At 45.3% G+C, this 22,161-nt stretch overlaps 1 protein-coding gene across 3 annotated transcripts; it reads right to left on the bottom strand.

The window, feature by feature from the left end:
- Nucleotides 1-4,902: 4,902 nt before the first annotated feature.
- On the bottom strand, nucleotides 4,903-16,069 carry LOC133350505 (heterogeneous nuclear ribonucleoprotein H-like). 3 transcript variants are annotated; one of them, XM_061564853.1, is made up of 12 exons: nucleotides 15,970-16,069; nucleotides 14,513-14,626; nucleotides 13,561-13,716; nucleotides 13,051-13,200; nucleotides 10,913-11,051; nucleotides 10,140-10,318; nucleotides 9,466-9,603; nucleotides 8,870-8,967; nucleotides 8,623-8,758; nucleotides 7,483-7,566; nucleotides 6,389-6,556; nucleotides 4,903-5,320 (listed from the first exon to the last, which is right to left on the bottom strand). In XM_061564853.1, exons 2-12 carry the CDS (start codon nucleotides 14,601-14,603, stop codon nucleotides 5,202-5,204), a joined length of 1,458 nt encoding a protein of 485 aa, XP_061420837.1. In that variant the 5' UTR covers nucleotides 14,604-14,626; nucleotides 15,970-16,069; the 3' UTR covers nucleotides 4,903-5,201. The 3 variants fall into 3 exon arrangements, with proteins under 3 accessions (XP_061420837.1, XP_061420838.1, XP_061420836.1); XM_061564854.1 differs by having other exon boundaries at nucleotides 6,389-6,517; nucleotides 8,870-8,991; XM_061564852.1 differs by having other exon boundaries at nucleotides 8,870-8,991.
- Nucleotides 16,070-22,161: the final 6,092 nt, after the last annotated feature.

Here is a 22,161-nt window from a genome sequence, read left to right on the forward strand (position 1 = left end):
ACGGTGGAGTCAGTAATTAGCAGCCGGACGAGTTTAATGAGGGCGCCAGCTGCTGCATCTTGGCTGTGGGCTGGGGGGTGGGGGGACACGGGGGGAGGGAGGATCGGGTCCAGTTGTTGCCCCCTCGCCAGGTGCGATCGCTAATGCGTGTAATTGCACTTTCGAGGCGCTCACTTTCGTTTGCAAATTGATATCAACGGTCTCAAGCAGTCGGTACGTGTCAATCGACTGCTGGATGATCCGATTCATGACCGAGAGAAGTTGGACAAAATAATGCACAGGCACGAAGGCTGGTCTCTCCAAGGTCTGGGGGTAAACATTGGTTCAATTTGGCCGGTTTAACACAGGGTAAAACCCCTCGCAGCAACACGATGTTATACTAAACACATTATTCGGCGATGCTCTCTGTTGTCAGTGGTATAATACATATGATGAAAACGCAACACGTGCCAATAACCCTCTGTGTGGCCTTAAAAATAAACATATAAAAGACAACGTTTTGGGAAATGCCCCTTTTCATATCACTATGTGCTAAAGTTTGGTTCAACCTGAATCGTATTTACGGGAGATATAATGGTCTCCCATTACAGACGGAGGGACAAAGCGGATGCATCCTGTAGTTGTTTAAAGCATCACAATTAGCCACGAGTTTTACCAGCTCGCAGCCTACTAACCGAGATTTCCCAACAGAATGTATTTCACAATCAATACTCTGGAGCAATGTCCACCTTTTCTGTGGCTCATCATCCACGAGCAGCCACTGCTGTCAAAAGCCGCTTACAAAACACCGCCGCCCATTGTTGTACTTGACTGAACCAACCCGCATTGTGACCAGGGGTGAAGTATGGTCAAACAACCCCCATGATCGTCACGGTATGGAGAGGCAACAACAATCGAAACGCGGTGGGAAGCGAGGACGACGGAAGTTTGTAAAAGCCCGGCTCAGGATGTGCACGTGGAGCTGGGATCGCCGTTGCCAAAGGCACGTGGGCTCAGAGTTGCCACCTCTTTGTTACAACATCCCAGGACACATCATGGGAATAAACATAATCCCGCCAAAGACGGTGAGAATCCACATGTCGCCGCGTCGTCTTGAGTGGGGCATTACTGCGGAACTCACAACCGACCTGGATTTTAATGTCCCGGATTGTCCAGGCCACCAGCTCCCTTAAAAATAGGTCGTCCTGGGAAAACCAGGATAGGTGGCAACCCCAAAGTATATCCCGTGCTCCATCCATCCCTCCCGGCAAAGCAGCCCCTCCCCCGGATCCTGACCGATGGAGGCTCCAAATCAATGCGAGCCGACGTTTTCGTTCTTGTTATATTATCAGGAATTCTCGTGGGAGGGCCCGAAAACTGGCGCCCCCTTAAAGGTCATCCATATGAAGAAGGGGGCCCTTTTCTGATCCCCAAAGGTACCCGCCGGGCAGCGCGGTAATGAAGCAATAGGAGGGCGTGGGAGGTGGGGAGACCGGCGAGGGCGGGGGGGGGAAACTCACGGGCCGTGGACCGTACGCAGCCCGCGACTTCATTTCGCAAGACCCGCGGCCGCAAGAGATCTACCTCCTCCAAAAAAGGTCCAGCAAACAATGATCCACCACTGCAGGCCACGTAGCTGCACTAATAAAGCACGAGAGCCAGGAATAGATTATACCTGGCAACAAGTTTCCAACAGTGTCACTGCAAGAGGCCCAGTGCAGTGAGGTGCGTTTGAGTGTGTTAATGTGGCCCATCGAACGGTAGAGTATTTGCAAGTCATATTCGGCACGTGGCAAGGGAACGTTTCACCAGCGCTGTGACCCCTGGAAAGTGACCTTGTTTAATAAACTGGAACAAGGGGGCAGGGGGCACACAGCACAATGTCAAACGTAAAACACAATGTCATACAACCCGAGTGTGACTTTTCACGTGTCTGTGAGGCTGCGACGTCCATCGCTCGTCATCACAGGCGTTAAATATTACGGTGGGGGGGGGAGGGTGCGGGTTCAGTCGTCTCCAACCCCCCACTAAATGGCTGACTGGAGACATGGGTGCAGAGGTGGGGGGTAATGGAGGAGAGCGAGCAGGGCACGCAGGGGTTCGTGTGGGGATGGACACACTACGGGGCACGAGCTTTGCTCCTGCTCCAAAGATCCTCATTGCTGCGTTTGAGAGATGCCCTCCCCGCAGCAGCCTTCGCTCTCGGTGTAAACGCGCAGTGCTGTTTATGGAACACGAGCAGTAATTTACCGTGAGTCACTGCGCAACCTCCCCTTGGCCCTGCCGGTAACTCAGCAACTCGGCACAATAAACGTCCAGGCCGTGTCCTCCACCACCCACACGTGCAAGATACACTCACGCACGCACATGCATCACGGTCCCGAGCCGGTGCTGGAAATTCAGCATTTCTATGACAGTATCAAGTAGTTTTGGAAATTTAGCATTCCTACGAGGACGATCAGGGGGGAATTATAGCCAAGGGGTAGGGGGTATCGCACCCCAGCTAATGCCCACCGCGAAGATGGAGGCAATGGAATCCAGGTGTTGGGCGAGTGCCTTGTAGGACCTTGAGAGCTGGTGACAGCTGGACGGGGCCTTCGTCCTGCAGTGGATTGCCCAAGAACTGTAAATTATTAAATAATATACCACGAGAAAGCGTTGACCAATGAGCCTTCTAAGTAAAGGGCAAACGATGTTTGAACTCTGCCCAAAATATTATCGTTACTTGAAACTGCATGCCGTGTTATACAAATAGTTATCTTCAAACTCGATTCGAAGCTTTCGTGTTTTGTCTCTAAGTTAGTAATCTTTGGAAGAACGTAATCAACCAGGTGGGTCTTTACTGTTTTGTTGGCTGACATGTGGTATTGCATATTTCCAAGTCTACTGTTGGTTTTCTCATTCATTTGTACCTGATGGTTGCTTGTGTTGCAATCGAAACGTCGTATTCTATTATTTTTCTTTCTACGTGACTTTACTGAAAGAACCAGTTTTCTTTATTTTAGGAAGATTTCGCAAGTGGCACCCGTTATTAATTCACGATTTTTTCGACGGGTCCCAGTCTTTCAGCAGAAGCGCAGTGCTTAGTTTCCTCTCGCCGGGTGCTTTCATTTGACGCCTCGGGGAGCAGTGACATTGACCATGACCAGGGCTTCATTTTACAGGGCTGCAAGACGAAAGTAAATCCGTGAGCAGCACACCACATTCAGTACGCATTCTGCTGTGGAGACGAGTTATGCCCCCACTGCAGTCTAGGAGCGGCACGGTATATAACGACAAAGCCATGGCCATCGAGGTTCACCTCAAGGCACCATGCAAAGGGTTTACCCACCCAACAGAAGGCAGAGTAGCCCTTGATCCGAAACTCGATACTGTGCTTTGTGAAGATAAAGGTGGTGTGAAGACTTTGGCGAATCAAATTAACAAGCCTCTTAAAGATGCAAATCGAAAAGCAAATCTGTCATCTTGCACACACACACACACGTGTATTCGCGGACTATTGCCAAGTGTCGAGTCTAAGGCTTTGTTCATTCGAAAAAAGCTTGCAAAGTGTTAGTGCTTCCAGAAAAGCTCCCCTTCCCTCACGAGTCTTCAAATGCATTAAGGGCACATCCCAGTTCTCGAGGTGTATCCAAAAGGGCTCGTTTGATTTGACTTTTTTTCTCCTCTTAGAGTGGTGGGGATACTTCAGTGTTCACACTCAACCAGGGCAATTCACATGCAAATTCCCATCGTCCGCACCACAGTACACTTGTTAGCTTTCATTATATTCGAGCACCTTGCTTCTGTGCCGCCTAAGTCTCACCTATCCACTCATTAAAATGTCAAAACTCATAACCCTATTTGCCAAAATGTAAAGCTTTCCACACGTAATCTTCACCATTAAATAGACACTTGTATAATTCTTGGGCAGTTCATTATAAAAACCATGGGCAGCGGAGTGGAGTTTCCTTGTCGGTACCCAATAGCAAAACTTTGTTTTTGAAAAGGTCTATAACTACAGATCACAAGTGAATACACTGACGGAATGACAATTCACCTTTATATGACAATTAAATTGGTACAAAGTTTGTTTTACCATCTCCCAACTAATGTGTTCCAGCCCATAGAATAAACACATTTGGACGCGACTCGTGTTATTGATCAAGGTGCCACACAGCACCTTGGCCTCACCGCATTCATAAACTCCTTCCAAGGAGAGCTGTGATATCTGGAGATGGTCATGCATTTAAATAATGTATAAAGCCCAATTTTAAGTACTGCATATTGGAGTATATAATACAATTTCTAAGCAGTCATGCTGGTATTCCAACATCTCAATAAATTGGATTCCCATTGCAACCAAAGGCCGATGGCTGTATTTTAATTAGGAGCAGCCAACTACAGTTGACATTCATCATGCCCAGAGAGTACAAATCCTTGAAGGCAACACCTTATTTTGCTTAAAGGTCGCTTCCTTTTAATAATGGCACAGTGATAAACCAGTGGCCTGGTGGCCTCTGCTTGCCCCATAAAGTACTTGTGCATCACCCAGCTTCATGTTAATGACCACACAAGTTAATTGCTGCCTGCGCTCAAGTGGTGGCTTCCAAACCTTCCTGGACCCCAGAACCACCACCGACTGGTCGGACACATTTTGGTGGAGCACCATGCAACCAAACAGCTTTCAAATTAAACTCTAGAAGCACCGAGATTTACAATTATAACCCCATTAAGGAGCCATTAGCTTTATGTGTATAAAATTGCAGTTTCTATATAAATGGTTGTGCAACGGGCAGTAAAAAAAAGTCATGAGTATCTGCAACAGTTCCACAAACCACTGCGGATGGTCAGACGGGCTTTAAAACTGTAGATTGGGCACTACCACCACCTGCAGCCCAAAGTGAGAAAATGCAGGGTTGAGAAAATACACACAACATGTCATTGTAATATGAAAGACATTTATTCACACGCACTGCCAAAATGTATGAAGTTGTTCAAGGAAAATTAATACAATAAACAAAAAAATAACAGTATATATACGTCTCTGCCATACATACTGTCAACACAGGGTGTTATAAGCATAAAAGGTTGGAATTACCACAACCAGAGGCGCTTCCACCTATCACAACAGGATTCAGAAACGGGCGTCTCAGAAAGAGCTCAAACTGGCTGGCTATCCACAAAGACCTGGCTACAAACGAGAAAGAGACCAAGCTTTTCACTATGCCTCGGTTTGGAATTCACATGTTCCAGTTCCCCCTGCCCATTTTTCCCATGGCCGAACCACCCATTCCCATCCCGCTGTTCTGCGTACTGCCGCTGTAGAAGCCACCCCCTGCCCCCATGCCGCCTGTGCCTCCTGTGTGAAAAAGGTGTGACACGAAAGGTAGAGATTTAGGACTGAGCATATGCACAGTGTCCCTCTATGTATTTCACTCCCCAGCCACCCTCCCACCCTCAAATCTTAATCCCCCCCAACCCATCTCTCCGCTAAACAACCAATAGCTCATTGCACACTCGCACGAATCCGAGTGCCCAACGGCGAACAGTCGTGAGACCGTTTGATGCCTGCCCACAAAAGCATGCTTGCCCTTGCTGCCATGGCACCAATGAGAAGAGCGTTGATCTAAACTTCCCACTTCGGCATGCTGACCTCACCCACACCAAACTTCCCCTGGCTACAAGGCTAGCAAATTGCTTGGTGCCAGCATCAGTCCAGAGTAAATAATGGGGTGGCCATCACTAAGAACAGAAGCCAATCAAAGCTGCTAACTCTGAGGAATCTAATCATGGCTTACCAATTGGACAGGGCAGCATAATATCCACTATGCATTTAGTCTCCTCCCCTCCTGGTGAACAAAATTATGGCCATACTTTGACAAACCAATGTCACAAATGTTTAGTTTTACAGCAGTGCGTGGCTTCAGTTGGAGCCCGGTCAGCCCCCCCAAAGATGTTGAAAACAAAATGGATTTAAATTCCTCTGGCCAAGACCAGTGGAAGGCAAAGTAAGGTGAAATACCACTTGCAATTTTAATTACTGGCCAACCAGCGAGTGCCTCCCAAGACCCCTCCCCCTCCTTGAACCTCCCCCCCCCCCCCCCCCCCCGTGCTCAGAGCAACGTGGGGAAAAAATATATACGCCCGTTTCAACCTTTACACTCACCAACACAAACAGCGAGAATTGAGATGATATACAAAGTCAGATATTTGTTCTTATGAACTGGCAGCCACATTTCTCATCCTGACAAAATGTGCAATTTTTTGGGTAAACTGCATGCAAGTGATGAATTTAATTTGATATAACCTAACGAATCCTTTTACTTTCAATTTTCACAACCACATTTTTTTTACTAGAGCTAAAAGGGAATTTAGTTTTTTGTAACTTCAGGTGAAAGGTTCAAACTGTTGCACTGCCCTCACTCACCATAGCCTCCTCCCATGTTACCGCCATAGCCATCGGCGCTAAAGTTGCTGTTGCCATATCCGCCAGACATGCCAGCGGCAGTTGTGTTGTAGCCGCCCTGGTTACCGGTGCTGAAGCTTGACTGAGAGCCTGAAAAACCCGCAAAACGGCCTCCATTATAACCACCACCTAGACGCACACACAAAAAAACACACGGGAATATAACTTATGGGGATATTAACACTTGTCTTAAACAATGATGCAACACAAAAGACAAATAACTCAATTTTGCACGCATGTGCCAAGGCTGTGTTGTCGCCGGGTTGTCTGACAAGAGTTTCAAGCCTCATGAGTAAATGGACTTTTAAGCAGAGATGTCACTTCACCGGCATCACACAATTATATGATAGCACACCAAAATTAATTAGTCAAATATTGCAGGAGAGCCAAGCACACAAGTGAAGTGTGTAAACACATAGCAATGAGCCATTTGGTTTTTTGGCTTGTCTTCCTTTAAAAACGATGCAGTTAAGATTTCAATCGCAGATAATTAAACCCTACAAGCTTTTTGGCAAAGCAAGAGACTGCTTGTGATATTTCAAAAATGATAATATATACATTTTTGAACTTTTGCACCGTACTTAAGTCAACCGTGCAAACTCGGAGGTGTGGGAGCTCGACCAAGTATTGGGAAACCTCAAGAGCTTGGGGCGAGCATTAAGTTCCCAATTAGGATAAAAGCCAAGACTATCCACCAAGTTGCTTTTGGTGAGGAATCCAAGAGATTGGTAGAATGCGAGTTAGCTCTGGCACCCAGCCTATTTGACAATGCATCAACAAAAACTACACTAAGACAACACTGTTAAAAGGAAGAGGCTTTGTATTTAACATTTAATGCATTTAATTGCCAAGGGCGCTAGATAAACTATCTTGCATTTGGTTCTGTATGCAACCAGTAGGTTGCTTGTTTTTGGTTACCCCCAGCAAGCAGAAATAGTTTTTAGTGACCACTGCTGAAAGAACTATCAAGACAAAGAAATGGATAGGTCCTGTAGGGGACCTATACCCTGGGAGTGTGGGAGCTGCCATCCTCCCCCATTGCGTGGGGCACCTACCCATGCCGTTGCCACCACCGTAGTTACCCCCACCCATGCTGGCTGAAGCAGAGGAGTTGAGGAAGAGCTCGATGTAGCGATGTTCTGTGGAGAAGCAGAAAGACGGGACAATGTTATGTCACAGCCTGGCAAGCATGTCAACCAACAAAGCGCCTCAAACAGTACAAATCCCAAGAATATTGAAACAAAGGGAGTTATTTTAGCACACGTACGGGCTCAACCGGCCTATTTTAACTACCGCTTTTCGCAGCTTCAGGTCGGCTGAAACTCAACTTTTTCACTGTACATTGGCAGTCGACCTCCAGTCAGAATCTGCAAACTTCCTTTAATTCACACGCACCTCCAAATGTCATATTTAAGCTTGATACATCTTAATAATGAAATGATCCCCAACAAGCTTGCATCACCATCATGGGTGAACCAGTTGACTATTGTGCAGTACCTCATTTGAATTACATAGCCAAACTTGCATGCAAACAGACACCACTTGTCATCAATGCAGTTGTACATTTACAAATCCATTTCACAGTTAAGCGATGCCATTTGTCACAATCCTTTGCTGCACTGACAAACATTTAAAGTGGCTTCAACATGTCGAGGCTTCTCTTAACAGGTCCACTTTAACAGCATGGACTGTAGAAACCATAAACACCGACTTGCGTACAATCGTCTAAACTACAGACGTGATTAATTTAGGCATTTGTTTGGATGATTCGAAGTGTCTCAACGCAATTACCAATGAGAATGGCCCCTTTTTAGGGCCAAACAAAAAAAAGGATTCATCACTAGGAACTATGCTGCGATCCATTTATAACCCCCACCAATTTATATTGACCTACCTACATACCCAAGACATGGAGCGATGGCTCCATATCTTTATGTGGAAAGACTTAATGTGCATTAGGATCAGTGGGAGACAGGCTTGGAATGTAAAATGTTGTTCTCCTAATTTTCCTCGTGGGGGCAAGTAAAAGGATGGATAAGCAGATTGTTCTATTGCTGCAATGTAGGACAGTGACAGATGGCAACGATTTGGGCAGGCCTTAATCCAGCAATAGAGTATGTAGAACGATTCATCAATAATTCTGTAAAAACGTTCCCGCCGCCTTTCAAAATGCCACAGCTGCGTGTGCAGCTTACGCATGTGAGCCTTGTCCTTGGCCATGGCGGTCACGGCATCCTCGTGAGAGGCAAACTCGACGTCACACTCTCCCGTGGGCCTCCCACTCCCGTCGTACTCGATGTTCACGCGAACTGGGTTCAGCGGCGTGAAGAACTGCAGCACAAAGCACACAAACTATGAGGACGGATGCAGCTCTTTGACTTTCACTACTGCTGCAAACTGCGGTTGAGCTGCGAGCTGGGAGCAGAAGGAATCTGAACCTACGTTGTTAATGTCCAACTCTGTGGCTCTGAAGGGCAGGCCCCGCATGTGCACAAAGTGTCCAGAGGAACTCTGGTAGGTGGATTCTCCTCCTCCTCCACCTCCATAGCCACGGCCAGACATGCCTGCCAAAGCAGGCATATACAGAAATACTCAGCTCAAACGTTCACTTTACAAAAGGAAAAAAAGTGCATTAATTCCAATTCCTTACAAAAGAGACCCAACCAAAAAGCACAATTTCCAGTGGCCAAACCGATGTTTACTTGAGCAGAGTACACACCTCTGATTAGCATTGTTGGCTAGATATGGGGCATAAGTTCATACATACATTTAATGTGCAATAGGAAAACAATAAGTCTGACACGTAATAAACTTGAGGCAAATAGCATAACCATTCTAAAATAGCCAAGTATGGTTCTTTAAGTTTTATTGTCAGTGTAGAGATATCTAAATGGAGAGATCTCAACCCCCCACCCCCCAAAAGCCACCTTTAGACGTTTGGGAAAGCTCCATCAATCACCCAATCTTCAGAACAGCACAAGGGGTATATGGGGGGGGGGGGGGAGTCAAATCCCAGCCACACAGGAAAATCAACTCACCTCGGGACATGCCGCCACCTCCCATGCCACCCCCCATACCCATACCCATCATGCCCTTCCCACCCTGGTCAAAACCACGGTCATAGCCATAGTTGTCATTGTAGCCATTGAAGCCATCGTCATATCCACCACCATAACCTTAAACGAGACACACCACACATTCGACACTCCAGTCTATACAATCACTTTACAAGTGTGAATATAATCAACATTCCAAAGCAGGCATATGGTTCACAAACTTAAACCTGGACATAAAATCTGATTATTTTATTTAGACCGGAAGACTTTGATGAGCGAGGAAGCGCTTAACCACAGGCGCAATCGAATGCAAAATATTTTTTGCATAAAATCCCTATATTTGATTGGATTTCTTTGAGATGTGATCAACATGGGTTTTAAATAGAAATGTTTTACTGAAAGTGTTTAAAGCAATCCATTAAGTCTACGTGTCATACAGTAGAAGACAATGATACAAAGCATTGCATCTTTAAAAGGTAGTAATATATTTAAATTGTGTGTTAATCTGAATTCACACATGGCTATACATAAAGCACTTTTCTCTTTTCAGTCAATCTCACAAAGGTCACTCATGAAGCCAAGGAGTATTCAGATTAGCATGTGGATTGCAGAGGAATTGGGGTAGAGGGGGGGTCATCGTGCTGCAGTTGCTTCACCTCCATAGCCACCGCCTCGGCGCATGCGGTCAAAGCCTCCACGCATGGGAGGGCCCCCACGGCCACCTCCCATAGGCCGATCGTAGGGCCCGGGCCTCTGCATTCCCATCATTAGCCGCTTTGGTGGGTCGTAGTAGGCGCGTACCTCACCCCTGTTACTCTTGAAAACCTCGATGTACCTGCGGGAAACGGATACAATTCAAAGTGAGACTTTGCACAAGCCACATCGCAACGCTTAATGTCACAGTAAAATGTGAACATGTGCACTAACACGAGTCGAGTTATCATAAATGCTACATTTCAAAATTGCAGTTACTTAATTTCACAGGTGTGTAAAGACCAAACTTCTGAACAAGTTGACTTTTTGAAAATGTGTGCAAAGCCAAACTATTTAAAGTTGCAAAACAGACAAGTAAACGTTGCGCTGGAATTTACGTTGAAAATTGTATTCAATGTTTGAAGAAAGGAGTATGTGAAAGCTAACCAAATGATCTTTACAAGGAGCAAACAATACACCTGTGTATGAACTGTAGACCGGACACTTGTTTGCCCTGCCATGTTTCACCCACCTCCCACCTCCGTTCAAAGCAATCGCGATTCCCAGGACATCCGTATACCACCTTACCCCGGCCAGTCGCACTAAAGAGGGCCCAGGGGAAGGGGGGATGCTTTGCCCAGCACCCACTCCCCTTCCAGCTCAATGCACAGTCCCACGCAGCCTCCCCCCTCCCCGCCAGGGAGAAAAAGAAGTCTCTCTCTTGCCGTCTCCCCACCTGTGCCCTATCCTTTCCTTGTGCTTGCCCAGAGCCTTCTCGGCTGCCTCTTGCGAGGCAAACTGAACGAAGGCCTCCCCAGTGCTCCGCCCCTGGTAGTCCACCGGCAGCGTAATCCCGTTCGGCACGATTTCCAGCCCTTACAATTAGACAAACCCAAAACCAACATCACTTAGACGAGGGAACGCTAGCCCAAGGCCCGCGACGTGTCAGCACTTCCATTCCAGGTAAACAGGTGTCAGGGTCATGGAATCGCGTGTAAAAGCGATGATTAAATAAATCAAGCGCCCGCCATTCCCTCGCCCGTCCCCCAGCGACTTAGCGGAGGAGTCTCTGAAGAAGCAACGGTTTTAATGCAATCTGTGGAAACGTCAGCAAAAGCCATTGATATACTTAAGAGATTAAGGTGTTCATTCAGACCACCCCAACCCATGTCCTGCTGGCATCCCTGAAATTGTAACAGTTTTGGTCAGAAACTTTGGGCGTCTCTTCCCCCCACCCCTGGAATAAAAAAAAACAAGGGCTGGGTTGGAAACATCTCCCACCCACCCCCCAGGTCCCCATCGATACTCAGCCTAAAACAATCCCTGAAACAACAACAATGTTATGAATACGACCGAACAGAGTTGGCTTTTGAAATGCAACACTGGGTGAAGGCAGTGTAGAGATGCTCATGGCCTCCCCGCCCCACCCACCCGAACCCCAACCCTGAAAACAGCAATAGGGCATATTTGCCAACAAATTAGAAACAGCAGATCATGCAGAACACGGTTGATAATTTTGCACTTGACACAAAACAATGCACTGTTATCTGCATTGTACTAGGATGTGGCCGATGCAATGTTACAATAAAATATGAAAACACTGTCAAGAGAAGACAAGACATTTTGGACAACTGGCTCTCCATATGATACCGACATTTAAGAGCCTGCAGTATATTGAGTAAAGTTCGGTGCTGCATGGTTGAATGAATCCATTTTAGAAAACAGATTGACTAAAGTGTAGTTTTTAATTGTGCATGTTTAACTGGCCAAATGCGATTAATCAAGTTGCTGCTTCAGCTAACACACGTAGCACAATGGGGTTTTTTCAGCCCTAGTCTTCTCAGTCACATTACTACACATCAGGAAATCTGCATATTATCTTATATCATGAATTATATTTTTTACCAAGGTTGAAAACCCTAGTTAGTTCAGCTGAAAATGACAGTCATACACTAAAAGTCTTTTCCTCTGTAAAACTCAATATTTCATGAACACCAGACGGTTACAAGATATCTTACTTTCGCTTATAATAACATAAGCCTTTATTTTACAAAAGTTAAATGAAACAGCAACGTGATAGCTACAGGTCAGCAATTTTGAAACACAATTTACTTGACTAACCAGGAACACATTAGCCAGCTATTCTCATGACCAACATGGTGTTTGAGAGGCTTCCTTCCAGCAGTGGATTGTCAAAGGGATAATTATATTCGTCACAATAAATCTTCACCAGAGAATATATACAATTGCAAAAACATTTTGTATTCCAATGAACAAACATAACCACTTGACTTACCTTCCGGTTACATTTTTTTCCAGATAAAAAGTTAACAAAGCCATCTATGAAAATATCTGGCATGATGAGGTACTGAGGTACAACACCTGTTATGCTCTACCAATTTCCATTAGTTTTTTATTTATTAATAACTTGAAATTGAGTGAGCAATAAAGCAATTCAACTAAGCAGAATTACTGCTTAATCAACAATAAGGTCACTTGACAAGTAAACCTTGGAAATGCCCAAGACAAAGTATACAAACCATAAACCAACCAAAAAACACAATTCAAACTTTACCAAAACAAATTGAGGCTATAATGGTTACAAAATTCCTCAGGCAGCCACACTGAAATCAAGCAACACACCCAAAGCTAAATGCACCACATCTGAAATGAATTAACAATGTTGCTAAAATGTAGTTCAAATGAACTCTTACGTATTTCTAGCCAGTATATGCCATTTAACATTTCCAGCTCAGGGCTCAAAAGATGTGTTACATGCTGCGATATGATTTTTAGTCTACACCTTCACTGCCCGTTTAGACTTGGGCTTTAAAAGTCAAGAGATCCTCTCCCCTTCTCTTGGTGACAACTTACCAGTAAAGAACTGCGCAATCTCCTCCTTGCTGCAGGAGAAGGGCAGGCCGCGCAAACGCACGCAGCCCTCAGCCTCCCCACTCTCGGGCAGCGCCACCGGGTTCTGCTGGTTCAGCACCCAGTTGAGCTCGCTCAACTTCGATCGGAACACTGCACGGCAATAATAAACAACCATTAAAATATCATGGTGGGGGGGGGGGGCTTCTCGCACTGGTAAACTGCTTCACTTTTTAAAATCAGGAATAACGGAGGTGGAAGAAAATGAGATTACGTATAAGCCTGCAAGTAATATTCAAATCAAGTCACCAGAATTGAGTTCTAGCATACACGTTAGAAGATATTTTACATTTGGCAGTCAGGCAGTACAAATGAGTGGACCTAGCAGTGAACAACTTTCCTAAAAAGTAACCCGTTAACTCAAGGGCCCTTAACTATTGTGTTCCAGGAATCATACTGTACCGATCACCCAGGGAATTAATCACCATCGCAGCTGTGACAGTTTTAACTTGCCTTCAATGTAGCGGTGCCCCATGTTCTTGTGGTCACGTTCCAAAGCCCTATCCAGGTCCTCTTCCGACTCCAGCTCCACAAAAGCCTCCCCGCTGGGTCGGCCTTCACGTGAGTTGGTGAAGTGTACGCCGTCGGCACTATTCACGATGGCACATCCTGCACCGCAAGATCATCACTGCAGTGTTACACACCTTTTTCCTTATGGCAACATTTTTCAGGATACAATTTTATAAAGATTCAATTCAATGGAATGAAAACCTCTTTTAAGTTCCTCGCCATCAAATGTTATCAAGTCCAAAATGAGTAATTACCCTCTGGCTATTTGCCCTGCTATAGAGTTGTGGTGCTGTGGGCTGTACGACATCTTTTCATAAGAAAATAAGCTGTGTGCTCACGTCATAGTTTTACCCAACGTAAAAGTGGTAACGTCACAAGTGCGCCTGCACGATATTGCATTGCTGGCCTTCACTTACACCGAAACCTATTAACTATCTGTCAGGTAAAATGACCATCATTCACTTTAAGATATCTATTGAAGATGACTCAAGTAAAAAAAAGCAAAATACATGACTTAATTACTTTCTTGACCAATAATTAACAATAAATTATAAGCGAGGTTTATTTCTAGTCTCCCAAACGAATAATATAAATACATAGTTCACGTAAGTAATGCAACTCGTATGACCTGTTTCACATTGCACAAATTGCCACCACTCCTACAAAAATTTCTTTCGTCTCACACTATTCAACCAAGTAGGTAAAACACTTCTTGCAACTTGTTTCCTCGCACTAATCAATTTTGGAATACCCTATCGTTTCTTTCTTATAACCGTGCTAAATTCAAGAATTAGTATTATCTATTACACCTTCAAATTTGCCTCTTGTTGCTCGTCATTTGGCGCCCTTTCTTAGCAAACATGATTTTGCTAGACGCAAGTCGCCCGGGTTGTACCTGAGAGGAACTTGATGACCTCTTCGGATGAGCAAGACCAGGGAAGGCCCCGCAGCCGCACCACGAACCCTTCCACCACTTCATCAGCCATGACGTTAAGTGTTGTGATAATTCCTGGGAAATGCAAACAATGGACGAGGTGAAAAGACTGGCACGAGACCACGCAAGCTCATTTACACGCGACCGCCTCGTGGGTGCAATCGATTGTCTGAATGCGGAAAGGCTCGGTTAGAGGCATACATCGAACCTTTCCGAAAACATGTACAAGCAAACCCGAATTCAATACATCTGACATGGAACGCAAGTTGAAACACGTGCCAGACAAACATTGTAGGTTGAACAAACTTCGAATATAAAATACAAAAATCCAAAATGTAATCGAAGTTACATTTAAATGCAGGGTAAACCAATTATTAAAACTGTAAATCGAAACTAAAAACGAGCTCAGGTCTGGGCCGAACACAATAACAAAGCCAAATCGAACACCGCATGGATGTGGAATCAAATTTTCACTAAACCCAATACGAATACACGTGGAATATCAATTACAGCACTGACAATCCAATTATGGTCGATGGCAGAGTTCAGACAAACTTCGACACTGAAATTGTCATCGACGACATATAATCCAGTCTATTCACCCGAAAACGCGATTTAACGATATAAAAGACAAACTCCACACGACACGTGGAATGTATCCCTCCCATGACACAACTCCGTGATGAACTCAAATAAACGCTAAATAACCCAAACCAAATTGAATGTGCACTCGAATTATAACGTTTGACGTTTAAAAAGGTTGGATTCGGGTCCCACGAAACCTTCCCGAGATGGCGGCGCGGGGCAGCACGCGTGGCCACTCAGGGCCCAGGACCCCTCGGGCTCCCTGCCTCCCCACTCTTTACAAACTATCGACAGACGACGCCGCACGCAGAGAACAAGTTAACGAAACCCGTTAATTGACCCGCTTAAGTTAATTATTCGTCACAAATATCCCGATTTACTTGAAACCTTGGGGTGAAAAAGGCCTAAGCGTAGTCAAATTAGGAAATGGCCGCGCAAGGCCGCGATCTCGCACTATGCCGGGATCCAGTCCCTTGCGTATTCAATCTTTGCAATGAATTACCAACTCGAGGCGCACGCGGTGTTGTTACTACTCTGTAGCATTAACACGACTCCTCGGCGTGCGAGTGCACACCGAGGCTGGGGCTGGGGCTGGCGGTTAGGCCTCGGCCTTCTCGTCCCCGCGCCGCCGCCATTTTACCGCCTCGCGCGCAACAACGAAACCGACTCCCGACGCCTCTCGGGGCCGCGATCAAAGATAAAACAAAATAAACTTTACAGTTTAACAAATCACGTCAAAAGGGCCACGCGCGGCTCAATAAAACAGCGCTAAATCCCAACAAAATCGCGACCGATGCATTGTCGTGAGGAAACGCAACGCGGCTTTTACGCACCTTACAAACACCCTGACGCTCGCTCGCTCTCTCGGTCGACAAGAACGCGGCTGCGCATGCGCAAGGCCAGCTCCCTTTCTCGCCCCGCCTTTTCTCTCCCCTAGCCCCGCCCCTTCCTTCGCTCAGCCCCGCCTTTTATTCTCTCTAGCCCCGCCCTTCTATTTCTCTAGCCCCGCCTTTTATTTTCTCTAGCCCCGCCCTTTATTGTCTCTAGCCCCGCCTTTTATTTTCTCTAGCCCCGCCCTTTTATTTTCTCTAGCCCCGCCCTTTATTTTCTCTAGCCCCGCCCTTTATTTTCTCTAGCCCCGCCCTTTTATTTTCTCTAGCCCCGCCCTTTATTTTCTCTAGCCCCGCCTTTTATTGTCTCTAGCCCCGCCCTTCTATTTTCTCTAGCCCCGCCCTTTATTTTCTCTAGCCCCGCCCTTTATTGTCTCTAGCCCCGCCCTTTATTTTCTCTAGCCCCGCCCTTTTATTGTCTCTAGCCCCGCCTTTTATTCTCTCTAGCCCCGCCCTTTATTGTCTCTAGCCCCGCCCTTTATTGTCTCTAGCCCCGCCCTTTATTCTCTCTAGCCCCGCCCTTAATTTTCTCTAGCCCCGCCCTTTATTGTCTCTAGCCCCGCCTTTTATTCTCTCTAGCCCCGCCCTTTATTTTCTCTAGCCCCGCCCTTTACTGTCTCTAGCCCCGCCCCTCTGGGCTCTGGCTCCGCCTTTTATTCTCTCTAGCCCCGCCCTTTTACTGTCTCTAGCCCCGCCCTTTATTCTCTCTAGCCCCGCCCTTTATTCTCTCTAGCCCCGCCCTTTATTGTCTCTAGCCCCGCCCTTTATTTCTCTAGCCCCGCCTCTCTGGGCTCTGGCTTCGCCTTTGTATTCCTTAGCCCCGCCCTTTTCGCTCCGCTTCCTCCCCCATTTCGCCATTTCGCCATCCCGTTCTCGCGAGACCCGCCCAAGATGTCGCGAGATCTGCAGGCGGCAGGCGATTTAATTGCTCTTTGATTGTTTCACAAGTCGACTGCAGGCCCGTGCCTCCAATTCAACCACTCGCGGTGCAAGCGCAATCTAGAATGGACGTGGGATTGTTTTAAGACTATCCAGTGTCCATTATCGATGTAATAATTAGTCGATTCTTACTCTCATAAGCAATAGCAAGACAATCTTCAACACATTCGTTCTATGTCACTGCTTCACTGCTTTAGAAAAATGCAACGACTCCTTTACAGCACAAATATAGGCCCTCGGTGTTAACGGATATAGAGATTCTATGATACACGATTTATTTTAATTAGCATTTTATGTTCATCGGATAACGCTCCGATAGAATGAATGAGGCAATATTAAACTAGACAATGTTAAAGTTGAATTGTGAGCTTTTACTCGATCTGATTGAACAATCCGACATGTTGCGGTGCCCGTGACAATGGCCGCAGGTGTTGCGTAAGCGAGTCGTGGGGAGCGAGTCGCAATCGATAACCCTTTAGTTTCATGTGCAAGAGTAAATAAACGTGCCGTATAGCAATAAGAATGTAAACAATGTAAAGAATGATGTCTGGTGTAGGCAAATGCGTTTCGAAGACAAGGCATAATATATTCTTAGAGCATGTTTATTTGCATGTTCAGTAGTACGTGTGGTTAATGCAGGCTTGATTCCTTGCAAATGTTATCTATCTGGTGTTTGTACATCTTAACACCTGTTGTATTGCCAGAAAGGGTAAAACAAATTTAATAATGTAAACAATCGATTCGTATTTCTTGCCCAGTGGCCCTTAACTTAAACGCAAGGCACGAGGCTTGGGCGGTCTTGACAGGCGACATGTAACTACAGTACAGCACTGTACACTGGTAGCAAGTTTTAAGTATTAATAATTATTCTTCCCACCTCCAACCCAGCAGCTTAAATGAACGCTCCAAGCTTGGTGGTGTTTCATTCTTCACCTGAGGACGGCTGCTTGCGTTGTGGCCGAAACGTCGTGAGAATTATTTTATTATGTTTTATTTTGTTTTATTATTTTATTACTTCCCTTCTACGTGACTTTACAGAAAGAACCAAGAAGATGAATCCCTGCAGTCACGAAAGCTTTAAATCGAAATTTATTCCACACGAGTTACCTCAACGATTGGATTCACATGGAAACATTTGCATTACAAACACGTCATCTGGCTTCCATTAGTTAACACATGGTAATAAAAACTGTGAGCCACTCACGTGGCCACGTTACGGGCGCCACCAAAAGTCAAAATAATTACTCAACATTAACCTTAAACTTAAGTTACATTAAATGCCCCTTAGATGAGTTTGGAATGTAAAGCGTTGTAAGCCATGGTGAGCATTGCTTTTATGCGATTGGTACTGCCCAGTAACTTGTCGATGCCCTTTAGTGGAAGGAGTCAGAACTTGGATGTCAAACACATTGTACACACTCAACCACATCCCCTTGGGGTGTTTATTTAAATACACGTTTACAATGTGTTCCCTAGATTTCAGTAGGGGAAGTGGAGTGCACGAATAACAAAAGGAAAACTTAGAAACACACACATATACCTGTGCAGTAAGACATGCAACCTGGTTAAATGCTGTGCTACGATTGCATATTCACAGAACGCTAATACTAGCATTTAAACTTAATATGGTCATCATAGTGCAATGTGGTAACTTGTAGAAATTAATTGTTCTTTAAGCTGTGTAGATGTATTACATCAGTAGTGTCGAGAGCACTTGAAATTCGTTAATCTGTTGTAGAACATTCATCATTCGAAGTTTATAATCTAGAATTTCTAGATGATCTTACTATCGCTTGACTACAATGTAGACTATCCTTATTTAAGTATATAAGTACCATCACATTTATACTTGCATCCCAGAATCTGGACACTGCAAGTACAGTATAAGATTGTATAATCCAACATTTCGAAATTAATATAAATTAGTCTACACTCTGAACCCTCTTCACTGGATTCAATAAAAATCCTCATACTTTTGGGAATCTAAACACTAATGTGCTGCTCTAGATAGTTCAGTACAATCGATATAATATACAATATGTCCATATACATGCGGTCTATACTGTCAGTAATCTCGACTCCTGGGTTGCACAAACATCTCACACGTCCAGCAGGAATCCGACTCTCTCCACTACGGGACTCACATTCGCAGACAGTTCTAGAAACACACCGTATACACACAGCATAGACACAGAGACTGCATGTACAGCATACACACAGCATAGACACAGAGACTGCATGTGAACTGTATACACACAGCATAGACACAGAGACTGCATGTACAGCATACACACAGCATAGACACAGAGACTGCATGTACAGCATACACACAGCATAGACACAGAGACTGCATGTGAACTGTATACACACAGCATAGACACGGAGACTGCATGTGAACTGTATACACACAGCATAGACACAGAGACTGCATGTGAACTGTATACACACAGCATAGACACAGAGACTGCATGTGAACTGTATACACACAGCACAGACACAGAGACTGCATGTGAACTGTATACACACAGCATAGACACAGAGACTGCATGTGAACTGTATACACACAGCACAGACACAGAGACTGCATGTGAACTGTATACACACAGCATAGACACAGAGACTGCATGTGAACTGTGTACACACAGCACAGACACAGAGACTGCATGTGAACTGTATACACACAGCATAGACACAGAGACTGCATGTGAACTGTATACACACAGCACAGACACAGAGACTGCATGTGAACTGTATACACACAGCATAGACACAGAGACTGCATGTGAACTGTATACACACAGCATAGACACAGAGACTGCATGTGAACTGTATACACACAGCATAGACACAGAGACTGCATGTGAACTGTATACACACAGCACAGACACAGAGACTGCATGTGAACTGTATACACAGCATAGACACAGAGACTGCATGTACAGCATACACACAGCATAGACACAGAGACTGCATGTGAACTGTATACACACAGCATAGACACAGAGACTGCATGTGAACTGTATACACACAGCACAGACACAGATACTGCATGTGAACTGTATACACACAGCATAGACACAGAGACTGCATGTGAACTGTATACACACAGCATAGACACAGAGACTGCATGTGAACTGTATACACACAGCATAGACACAGAGACTGCATGTGAACTGTATACACACAGCATAGACACAGAGACTGCATGTGAACTGTGTACACACAGCATAGACACAGAGACTGCATGTGAACTGTATACACACAGCACAGACACAGAGACTGCATGTGAACTGTATACACACAGCATAGACACAGAGACTGCATGTGAACTGTATACACACAGCATAGACACAGAGACTGCATGTGAACTGTGTACACACAGCATAGACACAGAGACTGCATGTGAACTGTATACACACAGCACAGACACAGAGACTGCATGTGAACTGTATACACACAGCATAGACACAGAGACTGCATGTGAACTGTATACACACAGCATAGACACAGAGACTGCATGTGAACTGTATACACACAGCACAGACACAGAGACTGCATGTGAACTGTATACACACAGCACAGACACAGAGACTGCATGTGAACTGTATACACACAGCATAGACACAGAGACTGCATGTGAACTGTATACACACAGCACAGACACAGATACTGCATGTGAACTGTATACACACAGCACAGACACAGAGACTGCATGTGAACTGTATACACACAGCATAGACACAGAGACTGCATGTACAGCATACACACAGCATAGACACAGAGACTGCATGTGAACTGTATACACACAGCATAGACACAGAGACTGCATGTGAACTGTATACACACAGCACAGACACAGATACTGCATGTGAACTGTATACACACAGCATAGACACAGAGACTGCATGTGAACTGTATACACACAGCATAGACACAGAGACTGCATGTGAACTGTATACACACAGCATAGACACAGAGACTGCATGTGAACTGTATACACACAGCATAGACACAGAGACTGCATGTGAACTGTGTACACACAGCACAGACACAGAGACTGCATGTGAACTGTATACACACAGCACAGACACAGAGACTGCATGTGAACTGTATACACACAGCACAGACACAGAGACTGCATGTGAACTGTATACACACAGCATAGACACAGAGACTGCATGTGAACTGTATACACACAGCATAGACACAGAGACTGCATGTGAACTGTATACACACAGCACAGACACAGAGACTGCATGTGAACTGTATACACACAGCACAGACACAGAGACTGCATGTGAACTGTATACACACAGCATAGACACAGAGACTGCATGTGAACTGTATACACACAGCACAGACACAGAGACTGCATGTGAACTGTATACACACAGCACAGACACAGAGACTGCATGTGAACTGTATACACACAGCATAGACACAGAGACTGCATGTGAACTGTATACACACAGCATAGACACAGAGACTGCATGTGAACTGTATACACACAGCACAGACACAGAGACTGCATGTGAACTGTATACACACAGCACAGACACAGAGACTGCATGTGAACTGTATACACACAGCATAGACACAGAAACTGCATGTGAACTGTATACACACAGCATAGACACAGAGACTGCATGTGAACTGTATACACAGCATAGACACAGAGACTACATGTGAACTGTATACACACAGCACAGACACAGAGACTGCATGTGAACTGTATACACACAGCATAGACACAGAGACTGCATGTGAACTGTATACACACAGCCAGACAGACTCATGACTGATACACACAGCACGACACGAACTGCATGTGAACTGTATACACACAGCACAGACACAGAGACTGCATGTGAACTGTATACACACAGCACAGACACAGAGACTGCATGTGAACTGTATACACACAGCACAGACACAGAGACTGCATGTGAACTGTATACACACAGCATAGACACAGAGACTGCATGTGAACTGTATACACACAGCATAGACACAGAGACTGCATGTGAACTGTATACACACAGCATAGACACAGAGACTGCATGTGAACTGTATACACACAGTGAACTGTATACACACAGCATAGACACAGAGACTGGCTGTGAACTGTATACACAGCATAGACACAGAGACTGCATGTGAACTGTATACACACAGCACAGGACACAGAGGACTGCA

Source organism: Lethenteron reissneri, chromosome 34 (genome assembly GCF_015708825.2).
Source record: "Lethenteron reissneri isolate LAM-NWPU_2019-01 chromosome 34, ASM1570882v1, whole genome shotgun sequence".
In the NCBI taxonomy this organism is placed as follows: Eukaryota; Metazoa; Chordata; class Hyperoartia; order Petromyzontiformes; family Petromyzontidae; genus Lethenteron; species Lethenteron reissneri.